This window comes from Harpegnathos saltator, unplaced genomic scaffold, assembly GCF_003227715.2.
Source record: "Harpegnathos saltator strain DR-91 unplaced genomic scaffold, Hsal_v8.6 scaffold252, whole genome shotgun sequence".
In the NCBI taxonomy this organism is placed as follows: Eukaryota; Metazoa; Arthropoda; class Insecta; order Hymenoptera; family Formicidae; genus Harpegnathos; species Harpegnathos saltator.
The window spans coordinates 437,186-462,713 of record NW_020230042.1 but is presented as its reverse complement, the minus strand read 5'-3'; the positions used below and the strand labels follow the sequence as shown (position 1 = coordinate 462,713).

At 34.6% G+C, this 25,528-nt stretch overlaps 2 protein-coding genes and 1 long non-coding RNA gene across 8 annotated transcripts; 1 reads left to right on the top strand and 2 right to left on the bottom strand.

The window, feature by feature from the left end:
• Window positions 1-1,264: 1,264 nt before the first annotated feature.
• Window positions 1,265-16,250, bottom strand: LOC105187211 (uncharacterized). Of its 3 annotated transcripts, XR_003112954.1 has the most exons (5): window positions 16,191-16,250; window positions 14,950-15,154; window positions 10,550-10,662; window positions 10,136-10,432; window positions 1,265-1,364 (listed from the first exon to the last, which is right to left on the bottom strand). It is a non-coding gene; the product is annotated as an uncharacterized LOC105187211 (long non-coding RNA). The 3 variants fall into 3 exon arrangements; XR_850089.3 differs by lacking the exon at window positions 14,950-15,154; XR_003112955.1 differs by lacking the exons at window positions 14,950-15,154; window positions 16,191-16,250 and adding an exon at window positions 12,742-12,913.
• A 2,279-nt stretch (window positions 16,251-18,529) lies between these two features.
• Window positions 18,530-22,132, top strand: Faf2 (Fas-associated factor 2). 4 transcript variants are annotated; one of them, XM_025299093.1, is made up of 9 exons: window positions 18,530-18,888; window positions 19,006-19,123; window positions 19,196-19,276; window positions 19,550-19,775; window positions 20,481-20,667; window positions 20,768-20,941; window positions 21,125-21,220; window positions 21,352-21,664; window positions 21,846-22,132. In XM_025299093.1, exons 2-9 carry the CDS (start codon window positions 19,061-19,063, stop codon window positions 22,008-22,010), a joined length of 1,305 nt encoding a protein of 434 aa, XP_025154878.1. In that variant the 5' UTR covers window positions 18,530-18,888; window positions 19,006-19,060; the 3' UTR covers window positions 22,011-22,132. The 4 variants fall into 4 exon arrangements, with proteins under 4 accessions (XP_025154878.1, XP_011146199.1, XP_011146198.1 ...); XM_011147897.3 differs by having other exon boundaries at window positions 18,530-18,925; XM_011147896.3 differs by having other exon boundaries at window positions 18,530-19,123.
• A 1,272-nt stretch (window positions 22,133-23,404) lies between these two features.
• Window positions 23,405-25,145, bottom strand: LOC105187209 (serine/threonine-protein kinase RIO3). The gene is made up of 4 exons (XM_011147895.3): window positions 24,855-25,145; window positions 24,457-24,638; window positions 24,292-24,395; window positions 23,405-24,141 (listed from the first exon to the last, which is right to left on the bottom strand). The coding sequence occupies exons 1-4, from the start codon at window positions 24,953-24,955 to the stop codon at window positions 23,872-23,874; spliced, it is 657 nt and encodes a 218-aa protein (XP_011146197.1). The 5' UTR covers window positions 24,956-25,145; the 3' UTR covers window positions 23,405-23,871.
• Window positions 25,146-25,528: the final 383 nt, after the last annotated feature.

Here is a 25,528-nt window from a genome sequence, read left to right as displayed (position 1 = left end):
GCTTCCGGTTCGTAAATATCTTAGGAAATTATTCCATCTGCGAAGGCAGTTACATTTGTGGCGATACAGACTCGAAGGAAGGTAGCCGGTTTCAAGAGGTCAGAGGACCCATTCCTATTCCTTGCCGTGATCTTTCCGAGGAGGGACGTTTCGTCCTTTTCGATCCAATTTCGAGCGAGACAGGATCCAGATTCGAATCGTTCGTCCTGCGGGACGTGTGCGAAATGTCTGCCAATATTGTTCGCGTGCTGATGATTTTTTGCTTCCGAAGTGATTTCCTGCGTAATCGTGAAATGAGTCACACGCGTTTTGTATGATATTTTGGATGATTATTTCGTGATATTTCAACGATTTCCTTTTTCTTTTTGTTTCCGACAAACTCGAGAAATTCTCATTTTCCTATAACATTATGATGTAAAGATTTCTGGCAAATAATTAGATTAGCGTGGCAAAAAGTAATAGTTTCCAGAATTATTCCAGAGATTAAGCCAGAAGTATTTCAAGAGTCGCCGCCCTTGACGATTTCGGCGTTGCGTTGAGAATGCTCGGTTTCGATGCTGCGAAAGACCTCGTTTGCTTCGGTCCGGTAAGTATAACGGGTGCAGCTTTCACTCCTCGTGAAATTTCTCGTTTTTCGAATGCTGCGAATGTCACGTTGTGGAAGATCCAATGACAGACAATTGACGTTCGATGACTGTCCGTATAAAGCGTCGAATGAACTCTCTTGAAACGGAAGGTAATTTGCTTAACCGAAATAGCGCTGCTTTGATCTTCAATCGATCAAGTCGACATCAAAAGATTCTCAAAGGATATTGGAGCTCGCGGCCTATATGTATGCTTCTTTGGAAGTGCTTTGATAATGCTTCGAAAGTGCTCTCATCAAGAGGCAAAATAAAATAATCGTCACTATGCTCTCAGGCTGGCGAAATAAACAAGTGAAAGCCTGTTTTCGTCCCTTGTGCAATACACGAATGCAATAATTCTCATAAATAAATGTCGGAATACTAATGGCGATAAATCCAACGAATCTCATAGGATAAACCCGACAAATGTGAAATTCTGCGAGTAGCTCGATGAATAGAATGTAGAATGAAAGGTCGATCGTCGTTCTTGATCTCCGATGATCCATCACGATCATCGAGAAACGAGATCGCCCTGAAGATACTTCTTTTGTCATTCTTCGTCGTTTCAGTTCTTGTTCCGATTTCTTGGGTAGAATTGGATCGGCTTCCGTTTGACGGTGGACTCTGGCTGCATTCGTTGATTTTCAACCTCCTGTGCCATCCTATCGACTAACTGATGCCTTTCTTCTTTGATCTTGATTGCTGTTGCCTCGTTGCCCTGGACCGTCCAAGTAGTGAGACCTGGAAGGGTGTGAGCGTTAGCTACGAAAAGACACAGTAAGGGCCGGTTGTTCGTGTTTTCAACGATGAAACTAATCTAATGTACAATTCTACCAGGTACTCTTTTCAACAACTCTGTTAAATGATCTCTTTCAATCTTCGGAAATAGCGCGAGCTGTTCGGCGAACGTGCATACAATGCGTGTTGGTTGGGTTTCGAAATATCGCATTGAAAAAATCCAAAAGAAAGTGTGTAATTCTCGTTGCCAAGTATTCGCGGATAAACCCAGGATGCTTCTCTATTTCTTATCATATTTCTTATCATATATCTTATCATACAACAGAACTGGTAGACATTTTATACAAAAGCGTATCTTGTTTACCGATGATTTTTCATAAGATAAGGTTTTCAGTAAAGTCCGGTACGAGCATATAAAGTTGCAATAATGTCGCGATATGTAATAATAGTATTTTTCGATTCGGTAATATTTTTAATCCAACTAATCCTATATCTGAACAAAAATATTTTTGTGCGATAAATTTGCGTTTTTCGTCAGAAGATCAGAAGGTAAACACAGTGTTTCACTGTAGATTTATATCACTCATTGTGACACTGAAGAGAATAGCAATATCGAAAATTCAAGTGAAATGTTAAATTTATGCAATTTTGCGTTGTTTTAAGTTTCTTTGGCTGTGTGATACAATGCGCTCTATATATTTTATATATAGCAGTTTTGAACCAGATGGAGCATCATTTTTTGACAGATATTTGATGAATGTTACTCTTGTCGAATTGAATTTTAATATCACAGTACAACATTCCACTTTATCTTCATCTTTTCTATGCATATTTATCAATAAAATATATGTTGATTTGCGGTTTCTTGATTTCTTGTTTTATTTCTTCTTCAATTTTTGATGTAACATGAGTTTTTATTCAGTTTTCAGAGAATATGAAGTCTTCCATCTTGAACTTTTATTGTATTTGAAGCTTCTTATTATTTTTCCACCGTTATGCTTTATGTGTTCGAGATACTTCATACATATTATATATCATACATCATGATATTTTTTTCTTTTAATATAATACTTTGAATTCAAGATATTACAGACAGCTTTATTGTGTTTCATATATTTATTCGCTTGAACATTTGTGTATGTTGTTATTTTTATCGTTATATACATTTTTATTTTTAAACAGGATACTTTTAGCTCCACGAAAACTGACTTCAACTAGATATCTCACTATATTTCTTATTACGGTTTTTCCCCCGTCTGTATAAACTGTATTTTATTGTTGTATAGAAAAGTGAAAAATTAATAACAGGATCTTTCAACATTTTTTATACAATACATGCTTTTTTATGTTATATATTTTCGACATTTATACGATTATCCAGTAGAAAGTGGAATGGTTTCCAAAACGTGTTTCCACGAGAAGAACTTTCACAGAAATGGTCAATCGTGTATATTGTTATATTGTCCGTGATGTTGCATTTTTGAAATCAATTTTGCAAGTCCTGTCATTAAGAAATGTAGACTTGAATCGCAATCATTCTATAATATTTCACAAGCGATTTTGCAAATGCAAAAATTTTATAAGTTCATATAACACAGCATTTCTCCATCTCTCAATATTAGTAAACATCATATATTCTTCGTTATTTTCAAATGGACGTAGTTTATTTTCCAGTTATTAAGATTTTTTTAATCATCTTTCATTTTTGTAATCAACTTTCTTGTTTCTCGTGTATAATGAAACTGATTTTTGTCAAATAGACGAGTGCATCATGACACAAAATTATCATACGCGACGCGGCTATTGTTACTGCAAATGAAAAGTGTGTTATATATTTTTATGTTTATTACATTCATAATTTTAATTATAGTAGAATTTTGACATACGTTTAATATCCATACGGAGAATACTTTTCAATCACTCTGTATATTTACGAACATTTAATTGATAATTAGCAATTAAATCGGAATTGAAGCAATCAAATGATGTTTTTCCAAAAAAATATTGTATATTTGTATCAGATCCAAGACTTTTGCGGAAACAGTCAGAAATATCACAGTGTACGTGAACTTTTTTTCTCTATACAACTATAACGCGTACTGTTACATCCTTTTTCTTCAATCAAAGATCGCTCGTAATGTTCGTATTTCAATTTTCATAGAGAATTCTTTTTCAATCACGGTATTCTTCCATATCGCTTACCAGAATCACTGGTCGATAAATAACGTTACGGTACGTACAATTACGAGCAGCTGGTATCCCGCGGTTTGAATGAAACGCGTAATTCCACGTAATTCGTCGACATCAAAATGGGTCAATTATGCTCGCGCTTTGGAAAGAGAGGGGAAGGAAAACGCGAAGATGCAGAAAGTGCGGTTGGGAGGTACAGAGGCCAGGATGAAAGCTTCGGTTCTCTATGTATATGCAGTAGAACAACCGGCCCCGGAAAGACCGGAGAGCAAAGAGGGCAAAGCGTGAATCGTAGAGGAGAAGCGTGGCCACAAGAGAAGACAAAAAGGTCGTGAGCCTATTGAGCCGCAATAGTGCAAAAGATGCTGAACCGTGGGACTTGAGTCTGAATGGTCGATTGGTTGGTTGTTTGTTTGGTCCCTTCAGCTTCTTCTCGCTGGGAACGCATAGATCACGAAATACGAAAGAGGAACACAAGGGAGTGACGAGTATATTTGCGTATGTATGGATGCTCAGGAGGGAATGAACGAGGCGCCTGCTGGGTTTAAGCCGAGATTCTTATTGTGGCTCACTGAAATCCCGAAGGCCGCGACAATGCCAAAACCGTGGCTCTTTGTTACCAGAGTCCGGTCTGCTTTGCGTTTTGATATCCGAATCTTTACTTCCGCTAACGATCGTAATCGAGTATGTGGTGCGTTTCTGAGATCGTCAGTTATATCTCAATAGAATTCAACAACTGATCGGGAATCCTGATCGATTTGTCGTGCTGACCGTAGAAAAGTTATCTTGAGCATCGTCTTGAGTTCCAGCTCGATAAACCATGGAACTGATGACGGTCAGATTCACTTATCCATTGATTTTGTCACTCGCATGAAATTGGTAGTGAAGCGATCGTTTATGCAGTATCGTCTTCTTGGAATACTTGATTTGAAAAGTAATGTCTCCCGGGCAGATCGCAATTTCTGTACGTCTGATATATCTTCTTCGTCATAAGCAGTCGAAATTTGGACGAAACAAATAATTTGCACTTGAGGAAATTTCAGAACCGATATGATCAATTTGAAAAGGTATCGTGAAATTCAATATATATTGTGCAGAAAATTTCAGAATTAATTTCAAGATAGCACCTAGATAGCATAATTCTGACGTTTAATTCTGATTCGTGTATTGGCGTGTTTTAGGACAGATTTTGAGGGGAAAATATTATAATTTCTTCTATCCGACAGCACAATTTTATATGACAACTTTAGATACGATAGGAAGCTAAATCCAATAATTTATTTCTACTGCTGCGTAATATAATTAATGTATATATTTTCTGATATCATAACACATATATCTTTCATAAATGTGTATGTGTATAAATTCAGTTTCGTTTCGTTTAATTTATTTTACGGTTTATCTGTCTTCTCTCTTATCCTGTTCTATTTTCTTTCTTCTTTTGATAATCTTTTGGGCAAATCAACCCCAAGGTATTGCCATGTAAGAAAGCTTCGAGGGTTTCCTTTTCTTTTTTTATAAACACAGTTGGAGATATAAACGTGTATCCGACATTTTTCTATTTTTCTCTCTCATTTGAAACATTCCTTACTATTCCAATACTATCATAATTTGATAGAACCGAAAAAACTGTCCATGATCGATAAGGTCAACGATTATTATTAGATTATTTGCTGCATCGTCATTATTGTTCTGGTGCAAATCCACATTATTTTAAATGCATATGATTACACAGTTATAATTTTATTTAATGAAATATATTACCAGCTGTTAATTGTAATACGTTTCATTAGTTGATGTGATACAAATACAGTTTAAAAGAGGACTAAAAATAGAAAATTTGTTAAACAATTTGCAATATGAATCCAAAGTAAATTCGAATAATTTGTTTAACGACAGTCTCTGTGAAAAGTGGATTAATCCGTGTCTATTTCAAGAAACTATTTATACGTATATATGCACTTTTTCCACACTGTAACCTATTTCAGAAAAGTATCGTAATGAATTTAGGAAATATATATATTACTCAAATATAATAACAGGTGGGTTTTCTTACTGTTATAGTACGGTAAATTTCTGAGTCCAAAGCAGAGTTAATTTCTTTTTGATCGTCGTGATGGGGTGCTTTGCTTGACAGGAAAATCTCATAGTCAAAATTTACTCTCAAATTTAATCGATTTAATTGGATATGGTATAGATTGAAAAGAACGATACTATGCTGATACGTTTCGAAAGCGGCATATTCTCTCGATGAAGTGCAAGACACAAACACTTTTACGTGTGTATGAAGCCGTATTTAAAAGACCGGTTTTCGTTTATAAATATATTTAGCGAGTGTGAATCAATGCAGTGTTTATATGGATTTTGTGCTGATATGATCGACATGCTTTTACTTCTAATAGAAATATAATAAATAAATAACTGATGCTCTTCACATCTTCTTAATCAAATATTCGCAACAAGTGAAACAACTTATTTCTGTCTCTCATACACTCATACACTCTTCCACTCATTCTCTCTTTCTATCTGCCTTGAAATACGATACTAATATAATTTTTTTTATAATATTTTGATATAGAATTTTTAGTTATTTATTGCAATCTTGGATAAAAAATATATATATATGTAAAAAGTCTTCAGATGCTAACAATATGTGTCAAATCATTTTAGTCTGTCGCAATTTATATAATTTAGAACTGTTATAATAAAAATTGATGTTGAAAGTTATGCCACGATATTACATAGCGGAATATTGTAAAACTAGTATAATTACATATATTCTTGTCTATAATAGAAAAGCTCCGCCTTCTATTGTAACAGTTCAAGATTTTCAAGTAATAAATCGATTTTCCACTATTTTTAAAATTTACCAAGTTTACATATAGGATTTAATAATATTTTTTAAATGTAATTTCTCATTTGTCAAATGATATATTGAAACATCGTTTAGATAATTTGACACTGTTAATAAGTTATGTGAAAAATCTTTTTCTCACGATTTTTATTGTAGATTTTTTATGCCGAATAAATCTTACTACTTGCAAAAAATGATATCGATATAAGAACTTTATTAGGACTAGAACTACATATTTTTCTATCTTCTTTATGCTGAAAGTTTCTTTCTATATCGAAAGTTTGTGTTCTGTTGTTGTTTCTTAGAAATCATGAAAAAGCAAATCAGAGAGTATGTGGTGCCGAACAAAATCATAGACATAAAATTTTGATGACATACCAGAGATAAAAAATTAGCTGCCATAAAGTTTACATTTGCACACGTCTTGACATGCTATATATACATGTATTGAATGTTACAATTAAAAAATATTTGAATGCCCATTTGATTATATTTGAATATATTATTTGAATATAATTCTATAAATCTATCTAGTTTCGTATAATCTAAATAAAATTTAAATCATTTTTTTCGTCCTCTTCACTACAATACAAATACTCTATATATTTCATGGGTAAGTAGACAATATTGTGCCAAAATATAATGCATGAAATTCCGTTGATGTATCTCAATCGTTCTTTTTGATGTAATAATAAATTTTATAATATGTCTATTACCATCAACTAATCTCTAATTTTTCACTATATCATATTGTTTGGCCAAATTATACAATTCAGATTTACAAAGATTTACAAAAGTAGATTTACAAAAGTCTTTTTTATTACATTCAGAATACTAAAGCCAATTATAATATACCTGAAAATATTGGAATATACACATTGAAATTGAAATAGATTAATTTGATAACAAATATTCATTTTGCGTCAGTGATTTTACACAAACAATAAGATAAATATCTAAATCGGATTTTATTTTTGTGCAACTCGTTCCTATCTTGAAAATTTATCTGATGTTAAAGTTGAGATTGTGAAGTACAGATCAGTAATCTATTTTTTCTTTATAGTTGCAACATTAATTATCTGAATGTTATTTATATTGGATGTACAAAGTAAGAAAGCGTGTCGTCAATAACAGCGGGGGAGGTCATAAACAACAATTGTCCGAAGAATCTACTGTCATACTGCTATTTCATTGATCAACTTACAAAACACCAAATTTTCGACAAAAATACTATATATAAATATATATATATATATTTGCGACTGTTGAGACAATTTCTATATCTCAAGAGTACTAACTTCCCGAGAATAATTTGTCCAAACTGCACTCCAGAATTTTTATTTCTCTATATTCTATGTATCCTGTGTCTTATTAGAACACCACTGCATTAACTCGTTTCAGGCTATTAAATAACAATCGCGATTAATTCAAAACTTACTCGACGATTGATTTCTTATTAATCCTCATTAAACTGCTGCAAAGAGGCGAATTTTATCCCACGATTAAATGACTATGTATATGATAGGATGGCCAACTAACAACGAGACAAAACGGTTAATTTGTTAATTTCTATTTGCATCAGAACGTACACATATGATATCAATATCATTCTCATCTATGTCGCATTTGGTAAACTAGAGGATATGTAAAAATGGTATGTCACTTATTTAAAAGCCTTTCGCTGAAATTTATGCCCGCTACTGATCACGTTAATCATATCATCTTCGGAAATTACTGTCTCACGTGAGAAGAATTTCTCATTGTCTGTCTATTATCTTGCATACAAACGATGTGATATGTACGGATAATTCTAGCTGCGCGGCATGTACAACGTATGCCTCAAGGTCTCAAGGTGCAGAAAGCTGTCTAAGCATGCGCGTTTATTAAGCAGCTGGTGAAATGCAAGAGCAGATGATTAAATCGAGTCGAGTCGAGTCGAGTCCGAGTATGGAGCAGCGTAAAGTCTAAACTATCGAGAGTAAAGTACGCACACACGATGTATTCATGCATTTGTTAGCTGTCACAGAGAGATCAACTACACTGGCGGATTTATATTTTATATATCGAATTGTGCGCGGTCTACATTCGACGTCGAAACTTGCAACTCCTTTTCGCAAGTGCACTTCCTGCACGATGTGCACATATGCATACACATACACAAAAAAACATAACAGCAACGGAAAACGCTCGGAAAATCTACAGGTACAGTGAGAAGCTGAAATTGTGATAGCGCATCACTATTCCGACTCAAATACGAAGATTATCCAAATGATTTTAGTACGCGGCCGACTTTACATTCTACAAAACAATTCGCGATACTCGAAATTTTTTGGATCAATCTACCGTGTTGGTGGTCTACTGACATGGAGATTTTGTGAAACATTTTCTCGCGGTGTATCGTTCCATCCAGAGTAATTAACGTCATCACCCATGAGCGGTGATAGGAACGCGTTGTAGAAAAAAAGCAAAAAGAATTAAGCAGACCAAGGATTGCGCCCATTTTTAAACCGGCAACAAGCATAGCTAGAGATTCTTTTAGGATTTACTACGCACACGCAGAGCAGAATTTGAATCAGGCAGACGAGATAAAAGCGACAGAATTTGCGAGCACAACGACGGAAAGACGGAGAGACGAACCAATTTCAAGTCACATTTTGGTAGGATATTAGTGCCTGGATAGAGTAGGTCCGAATAATCACTTCGCGCGTAACTCGGGATTTCGATCGTAGATTCACGTTATTCTGTCTCGCGAACGATCTCGACGATTACACTCGCGCGATGTATATGTTTCGATGTGTCGTGATGGCAATGTTTCCCGTCTATATTTATCTACTCCGGCAACACACAATGATTTTCTGCCCGTTCGAAAATTTTCACGTACGCTACTATTTAATGAAATCAGAACGTCGTCACGATACACAATGTCGAGCTCGAGCCGATTGAAATGATGTCGACGAACACATAGTGCTTTTTGGAACTCAACTTGAGACTTTCTGATCTTGAATTTCCGAAGTGCATCGTGGTGTTGTATGTCGTCACGAGCATCCTCATTTCATTAAACCGTACCGCATAATCGACTGCCGTGTGCGACAAACCTGAACGAATCGAAGAACTCGATTTTTCGGCAGCCACTTTGAAGATGTTCGTTAGTTTGAGCAATTTTACAATTCTATAGATACGTAGATATCCAATCGCTTATACTTAATTATGTTGGATAAGAACGAAATGGTACAGATTTTGCGTATTGATGCAGAGAATTATGTTATTTAAATCACACAATACAAGGATGCTGACTCATCATATGCTTGATATAGAATCCAGAGACGTATGTGGAATACAAAAATGAAAATTTTGACGACAAAACAGCACAAGAGAGTGACGCGCTATCATTCGCGAGAAGAGAAACTGCTTGAAAACTGACGCTTTTGTTCCTTCCTATCCTTTTCTTCTCTCTTTCTCTCTCTCTCCCTCTCTCTCTCTCTCTCTCTCTCTCTCTCTCTCTCTCTCTCTCTCTCTCTCTCTCTCCCCCGATAAAACGTGATTCGTCCAATTTCTCGCGCACGACCGATTCGATTATTAGTCAAGAGCTAGGAGTGCGAATTTCCGGTTTCACGAGGCAGAACATCGAAGATCCGCGTAGCCGAAAGGACGATTCCGGGCGACTTTTAGCATAGTCTATCGAAGCACCAAGATCGCGTACTAGCCAGGACAAAACCGAAACTATACTCACCATCGTGAAATTGTTGACGTAGCTCCGGCCGGATTTTCTGCAACAGAAAATAATGACGTTCGCCGTTAGGTGACTGCGGCTGCTCACTTCCTCTTCGTCCTCCAGCCTCCTCTTCGGGTCTTCCTCGACCGTGACCAGTACGGTCGATCGGTCGAAGAAGCCTGGAAGCCTCTTCTTCTCACTGTCGACCGTGATGTCCTGTGCCACTGGAAGCCGAGCGGGCCCTTATATACCCAGGCCCTTCGGTACACGTAAGGGTAGATGGAAAGAGAGGGGGGCCTTCTGGCCAACGAAGCCCTGGGAAAACGACCGAGCACAATGATTCTTTTCAGGCCCGGTCCCTCCTCGTCTTTCCCTTATCCTCATCGAGGGGGGAGAGATCTAGCTTACGTCAAAGACGTCCTTGCTCCTTACCTGTCCCCGCGGCTACGTAACAAGTCCTCGTTCTCGTCCACATGTCGGTTTCCTCCCCAAAACGAGGGGTGTGACTAGTCCCTGATAACCCACGGCCCCCACGACGCCAGGTGCTGAGAAAAGAGAAGACGAGCTAGAGTGACTGCGAAAAATCCCGCCGAACTCTCGGCCGATTATCGTTACGGGAGAAAATCCAGCATACTCCTGCTTGGCGGGAAGAAATTCTAAGATAAATTTCAGTTCATCGCGTAGAATATGTCTTCGTATGAAGTTAACCCGAAATGAAATTCATTTCTAAGTTACATCTCGAGGCACGATTCAAGTGATGGATTTCAAAAATCTTGGAATATAGGGAACTCGAATAAAAAACTCCTCTCTTTTTCTTTCTCATCATTTACCTATCTGCCCATCTCTTTCTTTGTCGGATAGCATAACGATACGCAAATTTTATTTTCTTTAACATCGTGCGCATCTTCAGTGCAATTTCTTTTTCTTTTTTTGCTTCTTCTTGTCCGTTACGCAAATCCCCTTTGTATCCCCAACGCAAGTTACCGGTTTAGCTTGTATCTCATACGACAGCTAAATCGATCTCCTCCTCTACATATCTCAACGATTCCTTCAACCCTTTAGTTACCACGAATCCTGTTATGTCAGTCTCATCCGTTAACCGTTTCTCATAGGCCGTTCCTCACCGAACTTTTCACCAACGGTATATACAGTACATAAAAAGCGTCAATAATGCCTCCCAGTTCTGGTTTAGGCATTTTTATAACGACCACATTGTATCCAGATATTCACGCGGCAAAACTGCCAATTGAAGAGATCAAAATTTATTTACTTCAGTGGTTAATTCAACTATTATAGCCGGACTATAGTTTCAGACCACCCGAATCATACGATTTTTTCGTTAACGCGACATTTTAGAGAAAAATATTTCAGACAAAAGTTGTAGGGCTTCGAGGGATCTATTTACTGACGCTATAAATTTAATCTTGGAATAACCTTGAAAAGTCCAGTCAAGATCAACATAAAAATCTTAAATGGATACCCCAATTTTTTATTACATCATCTTTTTCTAGCAATTAATTTGAACAACTTTTGTCTGAAACATTTTTTTATTTACTTAATATTTTTTTAGATATTGAAGGAAAACTTGATAACTTTTCCAATATTTAACTCACGATATCTCGCTAACTATTTGTCAGAAGAAAAAGTGGTGCTAGACTTTTTTGCTCTATTTAGTCTCAAGAATATATTTTTACAATAACGCCCTGACTTTTGTTAACTCGCTGATTTTTGGAAATTTCAAAATCATCAAATTAACCAAATTCAGAGCGCTATTGAAACAATTCTTGATTGAAAATATTCTTGAGACTAAATAGAGCAAAAAAGTCTCGTACCACTTTTTCTTCTGATAGTTAGCGACAAATAGTAGACAATAGTAGACAATAGTACAAAATAGTAGACAAATAGTTAGCGAGATATCGTGAGTTAAATATTAAAAAAGTTATCAAGTTTCCATTAAATATCTCAAAAAATATTAGGTAAATAAAAAAATGTTTCAGACAAAAGTTATTCAAATTAATTGCTAGAAAAAGATGATGTAATAAAAAATTTGGGTATCCATTTAAGATTTTTATGTTAATCTTGACTGGACTTTTCAAAGTTATCCCAAGGTCAAATTCATAGCGTCAGTAAATAGATCCTTTAAAGCCCTACAACTTTTGTCTGAAGTATTTTTCTCTAAAATGTCGCGTTAACGAAAAAATCGGGTGACCTGGGTGGTCTGAAACACCCGGTATATTCTGCTATATATTCAACCACTTGTCTTTTAATTTGACGCTTAACCTTAAGCACATTTTTATTATATTTGACTTGCGAAACTATCGGTTATTTAAATCACAGTGATCTCGGAGATTTAGAGATCTAAAATTTGCTGAATTGAATTTGCTGAATGTAATTCCTGAGTCGCGTTTTGTCTTGCACTAAGAAAATGCCGCATTATAATTCCTCCATTTTTCTGTCTTCCTGCCATATGACGTATACATTTAGAAAAAAATACAAAACACGAAGAGAACAGTTTCAATTAGCTTCTCCGCAGAGCTCTTTGTTCAACGTCTTAATCTCTAATCGCGTCAGGCTGATTGAAGAATCTCTCTTTGAAGGAGAAAAAAGATGAATGTGAAAAATACCGTGAAAAAAAGCGCAAATCCCGCTGCTCTGGGAAAAGGTCGTGGATCCTTATTACACTCGTCAGCAGCGGGCACGAGCTGAAGAGTGTCGCGGATCAGGGTGTGCTGTATGCACGACTTTGAAGCGTATCGACACGCGCCACCCGCAGCACGCGATGTTTCTAATGGGAATTGATTTCTCGATGAAAGGCACGAAGCAACGTGAATCATTCAGCAACAACAGTTAAATGAATTCTCGTGGACGCGCAGCGTTAACTATGCGGGTACCGACAACTAACCACCAGGGGGCAGATTAACAGGGTAGATAATTGGTTAATGACTCCTGCTTCTGCTGCCTTTCGGTGTGTTCGCCGCGCAAACGCGAGGAACGATCCGTTTCCGCGCAAATACGCACGTTAATACGCAGCAGAACGAGAAGATTCCAGCATGGTTTTATCGTTAATCGAGCCTCTCGGTACAAACGTGTTTCATTTTGACGTTGCGTCCGATACTTGCAAATATAACAAAAATAAAAAATATCTGGTCGTGTTTTAAGTCGAGAGTAATAAGATACGATAAAGCAATCGCATCCGTTTTTAGATATCCTTCTGCCTTGTCATGTCTGTTAATTAATCGAGAATGCTGCGGCGGTATATTATGCAAATCAGTTGCGATATTTCGACTGCTTTACGTTTTATTTACGTCGATAAAGATAAATTGTTCGCTCACATATTATGCACAATCAGAACAAAAATAATACAATTCAATGATTACATATTAAAAAAAATTATATGATAAATGCTGGTATTTAGTTTTCTTTTTTAAATATATAATCACTGAATTATCATTGTGTGGATTTTGGAAAAGTGGTGAATTACACCATTTTTTTGCCAAATACATAAATAGATAATCCTTCGTGTTGATGTAAATAAAACGTCGAGTTGTATCACTTTGCTGATTTAAAACATCATTGAATTCATCAGACCAACAAATACGTCAGACGTCAACAAATATGTTAATTTATCTAGAAATAAATGAGGCTTGTCGGAAACATTTAGTAATCTCCAATTTAATTTGTTTATCAATCGTAAAAACCCATGCGAGTAAATAAACATAATAAATATAATAAGTAAACATAATAAGAAAATAAAAAATAAGAAGATAAATAAGCGGTATACGTAACATAATGTGAAGCTCACTTAACTTACACCTGTCGTAATGTTATTCGTCCGATTACAAAACAATTAATTTATCGGCGAATTCACGCGCGAAATATGTTCACTCTAAAAGCGATGACGGTAACATTTTTCAGAAACGGATGTGTAAAGAATTGAGAATCTCGCATAGCTTTTTTTTTTTTTTTTTCGATCGAATTCAACGATGTGTGATTACCGTAATTCCACAATTAATCGCCGTTATTTCCGATAAAACAGATGGCCGGAAGTGCAGTCCGGTCTCGGTGCGGTACGGCTCAGGTTGTTATTTATGCAACGTTTAGCGCGAACCGAGGGGTGGCCGCCAAATCTGAGGTGGGAAACTGTGCCTCGGCATTTCTGCATCCCCTGCATTCTCACGCGAGCGCCGATACGAATGAGAAACTACCTGCGCGACAAGCGTATCACTTTTCAAATAGATGTGTGCACACGTGTGTGCATACCCGCTACGCAATTTCATTGTGAAGTCATTAATAAGGAAGGAACAATGTAACGCCGTCGATAATTGCTCTTCTCTTCAACCTTGCACAACAAAACAGTTCATAAAATTATGCGTATTTACCACACGGTACGTCCATATCGTGGTCAATTTGTAACAGAACAGAAAAAAATCGCAGGATCATTCATTTCGAGGAGACATTAATTATGTCGTTGGTTTAAAAAATCCCTTCCACTTCTGTACAATCGCGTAAATCGTTTGAAAGTTTTGCATAAGTTTTGCGCTAAAAATGATGGGTATCGATTGAAAATAAAGTAATTTACTTTCTATACATTTATATATATCTCGTATGTCATTTTGCAATGTCATATTCGCCAATGTCTTTTTCTTATTAGATCGATTGAATGAGAGTAATCGTTAACGGTGATTTTTCAGCAATACAAAAGGATTAAAGGCCCGAGAGACTTTTTTTCAAGAATTTGTAATATATTCTACCACCTATGTGTGTGCTTGTCGCAAAGTGGGTTCATAGTATCAGCATAACGGTGAGCGATGAAGAGAGAAAGAAAAACGTACGTTATTGCTCGAGCCCTTCGACCTCCGACCCTTTGGGTCTGATCCAGACTACTATTGCACAGTCGCCTGCTTTCGTACATTTCTATACACACATCTGCCTTATGTTCTCACGCTATTTTCCTGCCAGCTTAGAACCCACCGTGAGCGCTGTGCATCTTATATTGAGATTTTCAGGGAGGTTACATACACAACTTGAAATACACAACTAAAAACAAAAATATACCTAACGTTAAAATATAAGAATCACGAAATCATGTGAATGTTTAATTCAGAGAAGTCTAGAGATATCGCTTGTACACCCTAACACTTTTCCAAACGAATTTTCCAAAATCCACTCCGAAATTCTCAAAAATATCTGTTAGCAGTATTTGAATCGTTAAAACACGCTCGTACATTCGTACAATGTACGTTTTATTAATAATATAGTAAAAATATATTATAAGGCTTTGTCTCGATAATATGTTCCTATTTTTTATGCAAGACACTCAACGATGAATTAATCGTATATCAACATTCATAAAAGTGATCTTCCTCAATTTATTTCCTCAAATAGTTTAATTAATAGCTCGCATTTATTACCAAAAAACTTTTCTATCAAAACGACGCTTTCTATCTCATATGTTTGCACTCCTATTTATTATTTCATTACGCTTGACGATATTAATGAAATTAGTTGTGCATAATTGAGCAGGCGAACTCCATATAATAACATTGACAAATTCTACTCGTTTCTAACCAAACATATTGAACACTTTCACACTTCAGTAAAGGTTTGATGTAAAAACGCATTTGAAAAATGAAATTAAAAACTGAACAATTGCTATTTCTTATTTAATTCGATATATCTTGGCAGAAAGTAATAACAAAATGTTATAATTGTGACTCATTCCAAAACCAGACTTTAAATTTTTAAATACTTTTCGAAACGTCTCATTGTCCACCATTTTTGGCGATATACTGCAAGCCGTTTCACGATTTTGCCTATTTTTCAAAATTCATCAACAATTTCTCATCAAAATAACCGTTTAATTTTTCATGCACAGTGCAAAAGTGTATTTTACTATTGTCAAATCGAATTATTTAGAAATAGAAAAGTCTTCTGTCCCGTTGTTAAGCCATGCAATTTAAAAATAAAGGAAAGACACATTTAACTCGTTGAATCGTACAACTGAAATTATGAAAGTCTTCTTGTTAACATATGTTATCAGACAGGAAAATTTAAAAATAAAAATGCGTCTTACTTGTTACTGAATAACATGATCCCAATGTTTCATTGTCGACAATAACACCTCATGCATACATTAAAAGTATTGCAACTATAACAAACTGTTTCGAATAAGAGGCGATCTATTGTAAAGTCGATCGATCAATAAGTTGCTAGTACCATCTGGTGGTGTCATAAAAAGACCAGATGCGCTTCAAATAAATATCAGCTAAGTTGGTTTGAATCTTGGTTACTTTTAGTCTTCATTACGTCATCATTTGTAACGAAGAAACGAGGTATTGTAACTCAATAACAAATAGAAATGGGCGATATCACCAGGATTATTTTGACACCGATTATTTTATCTAACTAAATCGATTATCATAGAATGCTTTTCTTATTTTCTTATTTAAAACGCCCGGAGCGCGAAATCGCGAATGTCAAATAAGAGTCGCCTCTTGGTCATTAATCAACCCCTGATCGATTAACCCATTGTTATTATTATTTCTGTAAGATATCTTCAAGACATCTTGAGGATATCTTTAAAATATCTTTTACGTTTCCAGAAGATATCTTCAAGACATCTCTAGATTTTGTTGCATAAGACATCTTTTAGATCCCTAAAAGATATCTTTTCGGAAAAAATGTAAGATATCTCAAGACATTGCAAGATATCTTTTAGAAATCTAAAAGATATCTTTTTGTCTATTTGGGCTATGTCTATGCGTACAGCTTAATTACTTACAGCGTACTTATAGGAATCGTTAGTTCAAAATAATTTTTATTACAAAAATGCAAAGTTCTATCATTTAACATCCCAGACAGCACATATGTCCAAAATCGGGACATAAGACGTCTTAAGACATCTCTAAGTCGTCTTTAAGATGTCTGAAAATAAGATATCTTTAATATCTCTATACAAATCATTTTTATTATACGTTTTGAATTGTTGGGATTTTTAGCCTCTAATATTTTATACGTGATATAAATGTCATATCTAATGAATTGAGCATGTATGCAGTACAAATTAACTAACGCAAGAATTATACTAGTTATTAACTTTTAGGGATATCACGTTGACGTGAAAAATGGAAAGGAGCATAAAGATCACATTAGTCGCATAATCGCAATTCACAAGAAATTTGTCAATAGAAATTGATTATTCTTCGCACTGAAACGTACAATAAACTGCTATTGCTAAATTTCCTGCAACTTACAATTGTGCGATTAATGTAGAAAGATCTTAAAGTAAGCCGAATGAACGGTGCTAACAGTTAGGGAGCGTTTGTATGCAGTAAATTGATCTAAGGTGCTAGCTGAGCATATTGATATCCGTTTTTATCAACGTTAATTAAGCTTTATTTTGGGTTTTTTAATCTTTGTCTACAGAGAGTTTCAATTCAAATTCAAATTCAAAGATTTAATAGACCATGTTAGAAACGAGTATAAGCACTCAGTGAGCGAATGTGCTAAATGCTGTACCGAACGTAGTACATCCAATGGCTGCGTTCAGAAGAACAAAATGATCAGTGAGCGCTTAATGATTCTCGCTCCTGATTGGCAAATACTTCTGGGTCTATGAAAAATCTAAAAGAATGCTCCAGTCACAGACAATAATCACTAAGCGCTCACTGATCATTTTGTTCTGCTGAACGCGGCCAATATATGGTCTGTTCTTTGTAGCTGCACTGTTGAACTGGTGCAATAAGTTAAAGTGAGACAAATATAGGTTTTCTCACTCTAGCTTAATTATTGCACCAGTTCAGTAGTGTAGCTACAAAGAACAGACCAGTTGAGTGAGCGGTCGCCATTTTTCTCATCATAAAGGGTGCGTTCAGCGAAGAAAACCGCTCAGTGAGCGATTAGTGACTATTGGTCCTTACTGTTAGATCATTACATTCAGACCAATAACATTGACGAATTACTCAACTGACGAATTGCGCAACTGTTGAGTGTCGTGAACGTACCCAAATATTCGTCGCTACCTTTACTGATCAGTCTCTGATCCAATCCAACATGGCGCAGACCATGAATAAAGAAAATAACAAAGAAAATAGTCATATAAATCCAAATATATATAGCGAGGAATGTCAAGGATGGTGTAGAATACATTGTAACAGACACATATGAATTATATTTATAAAAATACTTAATAATTACAAAACACATAAACGCGGTGTAGACGGGCCGTAATATAGGCTGCGTTCAGAAAACACAACGGTTACACAACAGTTGAGTGATTCGTCAACGTCATTGGTCTGAATGTAAGGATCTAACAGTAAGGACCAATAGTTACTAAGCGCTCAGTGAGCGCTTTGTTTTCTGAACGTAACCATATTTAGTACGTTTATCTGACATTTTTTCCGCGCAACAAAATCGCGCAGAACTCCTGATCCTGAGTTGCGTTCAGTGTACATTTCCACTGCTCACTCATCGCTCACTCATCGGATGCTCAATTGTTGTGCAACTGTTGGACTTCGCGAACGCACCCATTATTGCATGACATAGCGTAATACTCCACGATGTGATTCGCCAATCGCCATGCTTGAAAAGTGTTGACCGTTGACTATCACGCTTACTGTCGTCCGGCCCTAGGTTGCGCATGGAAGAGAACCTTGAAATTGTACCGTGAAAAGTCATGACATCGAAAACATTGTGCGTGTAGGAACGAAATGAAACGAATCGTGTCGTGACGTTAAAAAACGTGTCTTGGTCGACTGAGGAACGCTCCCGAGGTTAAATCTCGCCGATCTATCTATATGTATTCAAATGGTTACAATCTCGCGTTATAACCTTTGTCACGTATGCATTTCTTATATCAGCTGATGAATTCGACGTAACTGTATTCACAGCAATAGATTCCCAAAACGGTTGTCCCTCCACGATACAAGGAAAAAACACATTGTCATGGCAGATCTTGCCTTAGGAGAGCTCAGCAGCGATCAGACTGAAAAAGTGCTACAGTTTCAGGTGCCATAGATATTCTCATTGTTATCTCATAATCCACATTTTCACGATTAACAACGTAATCATCATTTTCAGGACCTCACTGGGATAGAGGATCTATCAGTATGCAGAGACGTTCTGCAAAGGCACAATTGGAATTTGGAAGTTGCAGTCCAGGTACCATACCTTCTTTTTTGAAATTCTAAGTTTCACCAATTCCCCTTTACGATACAGTTAACCTGATAATGGTGAGATAAAACTTGATATTTGTTCCTCACCGATAACAGAAAAGTATCACCATATTGACTTATCGTTTTTTGATTACTTTATATATCTAGAGTCTTTCTATTTACTTTTTACATAATTCTAATAAATATATTATGCGTTATGCATATAGATGAATGATGTTTTTATTTGTATCATTTATTGTAAGACAACTTTATATTGTAGGAACAACTAAATTTGTACGAAGGTAGACCATCCATGTATGCACAAGACTCGCGGTCCCGTCCACCGCAGGTTGTAGATGACAGCAGTTCCAGAATTTACTTCAATTATCCTGGCAGCTCTGGTGGAGGTGGTGGTCTCTTGTCTTACATTCTGTCTGTGTGTTACAACATAGTGAGCAGTATCCTGCAGCTAGTTTTTGCAATATTTAGGACAAATGTTAGACCTGGTGAGTAACCCATATCTTTAATTATATGTACAACAAGTCTAAATTGGTAATTTTAATTTTCCCATTTACACCTGCTGTTCAATTCGATTGAAATCTTATGCCATAAGAAGAGAAAGGTCAAGTAGAGTTTAAGCACAGTTACAGGTATGTAAATGTATATAATTATCTTAAATACCACTAAGAACAATGCAATTATCATGTGATTATTTTAAATACTTTCACCTTGAAAAATGATTCAACTAGAAAACTTATACATTCAAAACTCTTAAAATAAGGCAGTGTATATATTTTCAATTTTCATTTATTTATTTTCTCCAGAAACTAGTATTTACATTATAATTTTATGTCTCTGCAAATTTTAATTCACATTAATGTATATATTCCATTTGTACTATTAACAATTTCTATAAACCATTGAGCCTGGTAATTTGCTTTGTACTTAGTGAAATTTATAATTATATATATATATATATATATATATATATATACACATATGTACTTAGAATTATACATTTTGGCTCTAATTGATCTTTCTCTTTTTACTGTTTTCTATAATTTAACATTATATAACCTTTGGATCTTTTCTTACAATTTTTAAATTTAAAATTAATATCAATGATTGAAAGTTTAATAGTTATTATTTCTGATTACGTATATCAATTTACAATTCATATAACTAATCAAAGTCAATAAATATCTTCCAAGTGTCCTCTGATCCAGTGGAAGATGTAGTCAACTTTATTAGATCTTACGAGGAGCGTTATGGTAACGTTCATCCAGTATTTTACCAGGGCTCTTATAGCCAAGCACTTTCGGATGCAAAGCAAGAATTAAGATTTCTATTAGTGTATCTCCATAAGGATGAGACACAAGACATTGACCAATGGTGCAGGTAATCTCTCTTACAATGTTCGAATTACTTTTCAAGCAGATAACAAAGATATAATCCACGTGATTTGACGAAAAGACTGTACACAATGTTTTTCTTCTAGAAATACATTGTGCGATCCGGAAGTGATCCGATATATAAATACACATACTCTATTTTGGGCGTGTAATGTAAAATCGGGAGAAGGTTACAAAGTCGCTGAAGCGCTGAAATCTGGTTCTTATCCTTTCTTGGCACTAATTGTATTGAAAGACAACAGAATGACAATAGTTGGTCGGTACGTAAGACTAATCTGCTTATCACTTTTTGGATATGATATTTGCATACAGAAGATAATATTGCTGTTTCTTGAACTTTTTTTGTACTCCAAACTCAGTTTATTTTGAGTTTATTATTGCACATTTAAACATTTGACATTGTAACAAGCTAGTTTAAAGGAAATTATTTTTCTTTTTTACAGAATGGAGGGTGCCCCATCTTCTGCTGATTTAACATCACGTTTACAAACGATCATAGAACGCAATGAAATTAATTTGATCCAAGCACGTCGAGAGAGGTAAATCAAATCACTTATAAAATTGGTAGATTTCAATACTCAAAAAATAAAAGTATATTAGTATTCAGGATTATATATACATTGGTATGTACAATAAAATATGATATATATATATATATATATTATTTTAGGGCAGAACGTAGCGCCGCACAGTCTCTTCGACAACAACAGGATCGTGCTTACGAGGAGTCATTGCGCGCTGATCAAGAAAAGGATCGCAAAAGAGAAGAAGAACGAAAAGCACGCGAAGAGCAAGAAGCTCGAAAGAAAGAGGAATTAAATGCGCAAGAATTAGAGATCCAACGTATACGGCTTGAAAAAGAATTAACTGTTAGCAAAGTGCCCCTTGAACCAGAACCATCAAATCCTAACGCGTGTCATCTGCAAATCAAGCTTGGAGAGAGGACAATGAAGAGAAGATTTCTCATGACTGACACAGTTGAGGTATAATCATGAATATCAAATATAAATTAAAATTATTGTTGTCACTTGTACGTGTATAATAAGAATTTATAAAAATCATCTTTCGATTTTTTTTTCTCCAGAAATGCTTATAATCCGCGAAATATATGTGTATAATAATGTATATAGGAATAAATATTTATTTTCTTTTTTTTTTTTTCAGGATGTTTACCATTGGATATTTAGCCAACCAGATTCCCCAGCAAGTTTCGAAATAACAACAAGTTTTCCTAGGAGGATTCTATATCCTTGTAGAGATATTTTGACCCTATTGGATGTTGGTTTAACCCATAGAGAAGTTCTTCACATAAACGATCTAGATGACTAACTTTGATCGTTAATTCGGATATACAGCATTTTTCGAATTTTAGTATCATTCCATGAAAAAAAATGATACTGTCATGAGAGACACTTATCAGAGATATCGATACGCATACGCGACAGCATATACATACACAACATACATGTATACATATAAAGAATAAAGATATATATATTTATATATATATATATATATATGTGTATGTATATAAATATATACTGAATATTTCTGAAATATATAGTCAAACATCAGGAATTTATTCTATTTGTTACAAGGTGAAAGTTATACGAACATGAGTACAGTAAGAAAACAAATCCATGCTCATATAATTTCATATTTACAATGAGTAAAAAATATTCCTAATGTTTGATTATCTATTACAAAAATACTGTGTATGTTTATATATACATATATATGTTTGATACATTTTAGTATTTTATGTGAGCTACAATTTACCGAAAGAAAACTACAGTCACAAAATAACATCAGAAAATATACTAAAATGATAGAAATCAAAAGGAAGATATCTATCATATTATTGCTTATTAAAATTATCAGTGTTAACAAATTGGTACAGCTATTCAATCATCATTGCACTTACCGAAAACCGCATTTCAAATAGTAAAAAACGCGATAGATAGGAATGTGTATTAAATATTAAGAATTCATTGTGTAATGAAGCGATCTCGTATACAAAAAAGGAATGTACAACAAAATATTTCTTTTGTATCTTCCGATTAAACGGTGTCTTGGTATTAAATGACGATGTGTTACATGTATGTTACGAACAAATTTCAATACTTGGACAAATTTAAGTGCACCCAACACATAAATTTATCCACGTATCCTCTTCGCTCGTTATATGTATATACCACGAATGTTTCTTTACCTTATATAGATAAATATTATATAAAAACCAAGCAAAAAAAATTCTTGATATGATCGTTACATATATAGCACAATCAGTTCCTCATCGACTAAAGGCGCATATGTTCGTGATATAGTTTAACGAAACTAATATTAATAATAAAATGAATTTTATGCATTATAGTATGTAAGTTTCAAATTCCAATTGAACAAAAAATTTCTATCGACCAATCGAAGCATTGCAATTTAATAGCATTTAATAACATCTTTGTTTGGATGGCAAGTGATTCCTAACATTACGATTAATTACGTTAGTATATACATTATATTCTCCAATGTGTGTTGTTTTGGAACGCGGTGTAAAAAAGCATCGAATCTTATCAGTTATCAGCCAACACAATTCACAATCTCTATTTATAGGTGATGATCATTGTAATTTCATATAATTATTCCCTCTGCCTTATGTTAAGTTTCAAGTCCTTTTTCTTTCTTATAATATAATATATGACAAATGAATATAATATATTTCAGTCTTGATTGCCAAATATTTGAAGTTGATTTATTTTTCTTCTGTTGAGATTGTACATCCTATATATTTGCACTCGCAAATGAGTATGTATAAATTCCTGTTACATACACCATATATATGCAAGTAGAAATAGGAGCGAATTTAATATGTCGTGAGTTCTCGGTTAAATCAATTCAGTATATTGAAATTGATAAATTTTTATAAATTTTGGGCCATTTTTCTGATTAATGCTTTATTTTAGAAGCAGGTATACTTGAAATACACAATGGTTACATAGTCCATGAGTACCGAATGCTAAAAATATACTGCTTCCTCCAGGCTTTTAACCAATTTCTATTTTATTAAAAAAGCCGTTTTTTTTTTAAACATTTGTCATGATATACGATAGACGAATTAAAATTCTCCAGTAATCTTTTACCGAGAGTGTATTTACTTCAAATGAAAGCTCCTATCTGCTTTATCTTGTTTATTTTATTTTGGATGCGTTTTAGATTTTGGTGATGGTTTTCCTTTCTTTCTTTGCGCTTGACTGTGAGCGCGCAGAATGTTGAATACTTTGTTATCTAATTTTACATCAAACCCACCTGTGTCCCCAGTGCTAATACCAGGAGGGAATTGCAATACACGACATGCGTTTAACCGGGAAGACCTTAATATATCATGCTTTGTGACTATTTGAGAACCTCCTTCTACCTTCTTGTAACCACAACATGGTATTGAAGCTTGCTCTTTTTCTATGCTCTGAAAATATATAGAATATATTATATTTTGTAACAAGCAATACAATATATAAACAAGCCCATAGTACATGTGACATCTATCTATCTATTGTACATACATGAAGTATTTCACAAATTTAAAAACTTGCATATGTTTGTATATAGCACTTACAACAAAACGGTCAAAGTCCCTGTTGTTACCGCTATCAGAATCAATATTATCTTCATCCTTGGTATCATAAGAAGAAGTTCGATAATTAGTATATGAGATACTCACTGAAAGAAAAAAAATTTTAATATTTAAATATAACGGAAATCATGTTATAATCTTTGTTACCTTTTGAATCACGATTAACTTTCTCTTCTATACGCTTTAACATTATATCATGCTCTTCATTAAACTGATCTTGTAATATATTCGCTATTACCTCATCGTTGTCAGCATCACTTACTTCATCTTTTTCTTTATTTGCTTGTATTATACTTCTATTGTCATCATTTAAATATTCATTTAACTTCCTACAACGATATAAAGATAATTTTAGACACATACATATATATAACATTATATATTATTATAAACACACATTTTATAGTTAAGTAAATTTTATGATGGTAAATAGAGTTCTCACAATAAATAATGATATACTTTGTAGTCGATTTTATGAAATTCTTGTATATATATAAAATGACACAGAAATAACAGAAACAAGTTCATTCGTAGGCGACACTCACATTTCTTGCATTCTCACATCGAGCTGTTCTGTTGTAATATCCGATAGATTGAGAGGATTTTCTACAGGTTGTATTTTTGCCCACGTTTTTGGAGTTGCCATTATACTGTGTAAAATCGTATTCGTATCTTCGATAAATACGATTTAAGATTATAACACACACACACACACACACACACACACACGATTAAACACAATGCGCAGAGGTTAAGAGTATGACACAAGAACGTGCAATATCAAACTCTAACTGTATATACTCGGGGCTCCCTCCTTCTTCTTCTCTGCGCACGTGAAAATGTCATAAAAAAAATGTCATAAAAAATGATATGAAAAAAAAATTTGTTATATCAATATGTATGTATCACTGACAAATCTAGTAAAAACCAACCGTATAAACCATCAGATATGTCTAGGTTGGTTTAAATTTAAAAATGATTAAACCTAAAAGTTGATTAATTCTAAAAGTGTATAATAAACTTAGAGCGCTCATTATGCTCTTGTCATTGTATTAGATGTGCCCAATTTTTAATCTACAATATATTAATTTTATGATTCATCATTACCCACTTTTCCTCGATTTATACAGGCAACGACTGTATTGAACGATTGAAATGACAGTCGGTCATATCAGTAATGTTATATCGGTAATGTTTCTTAATATCATATCATATAAAA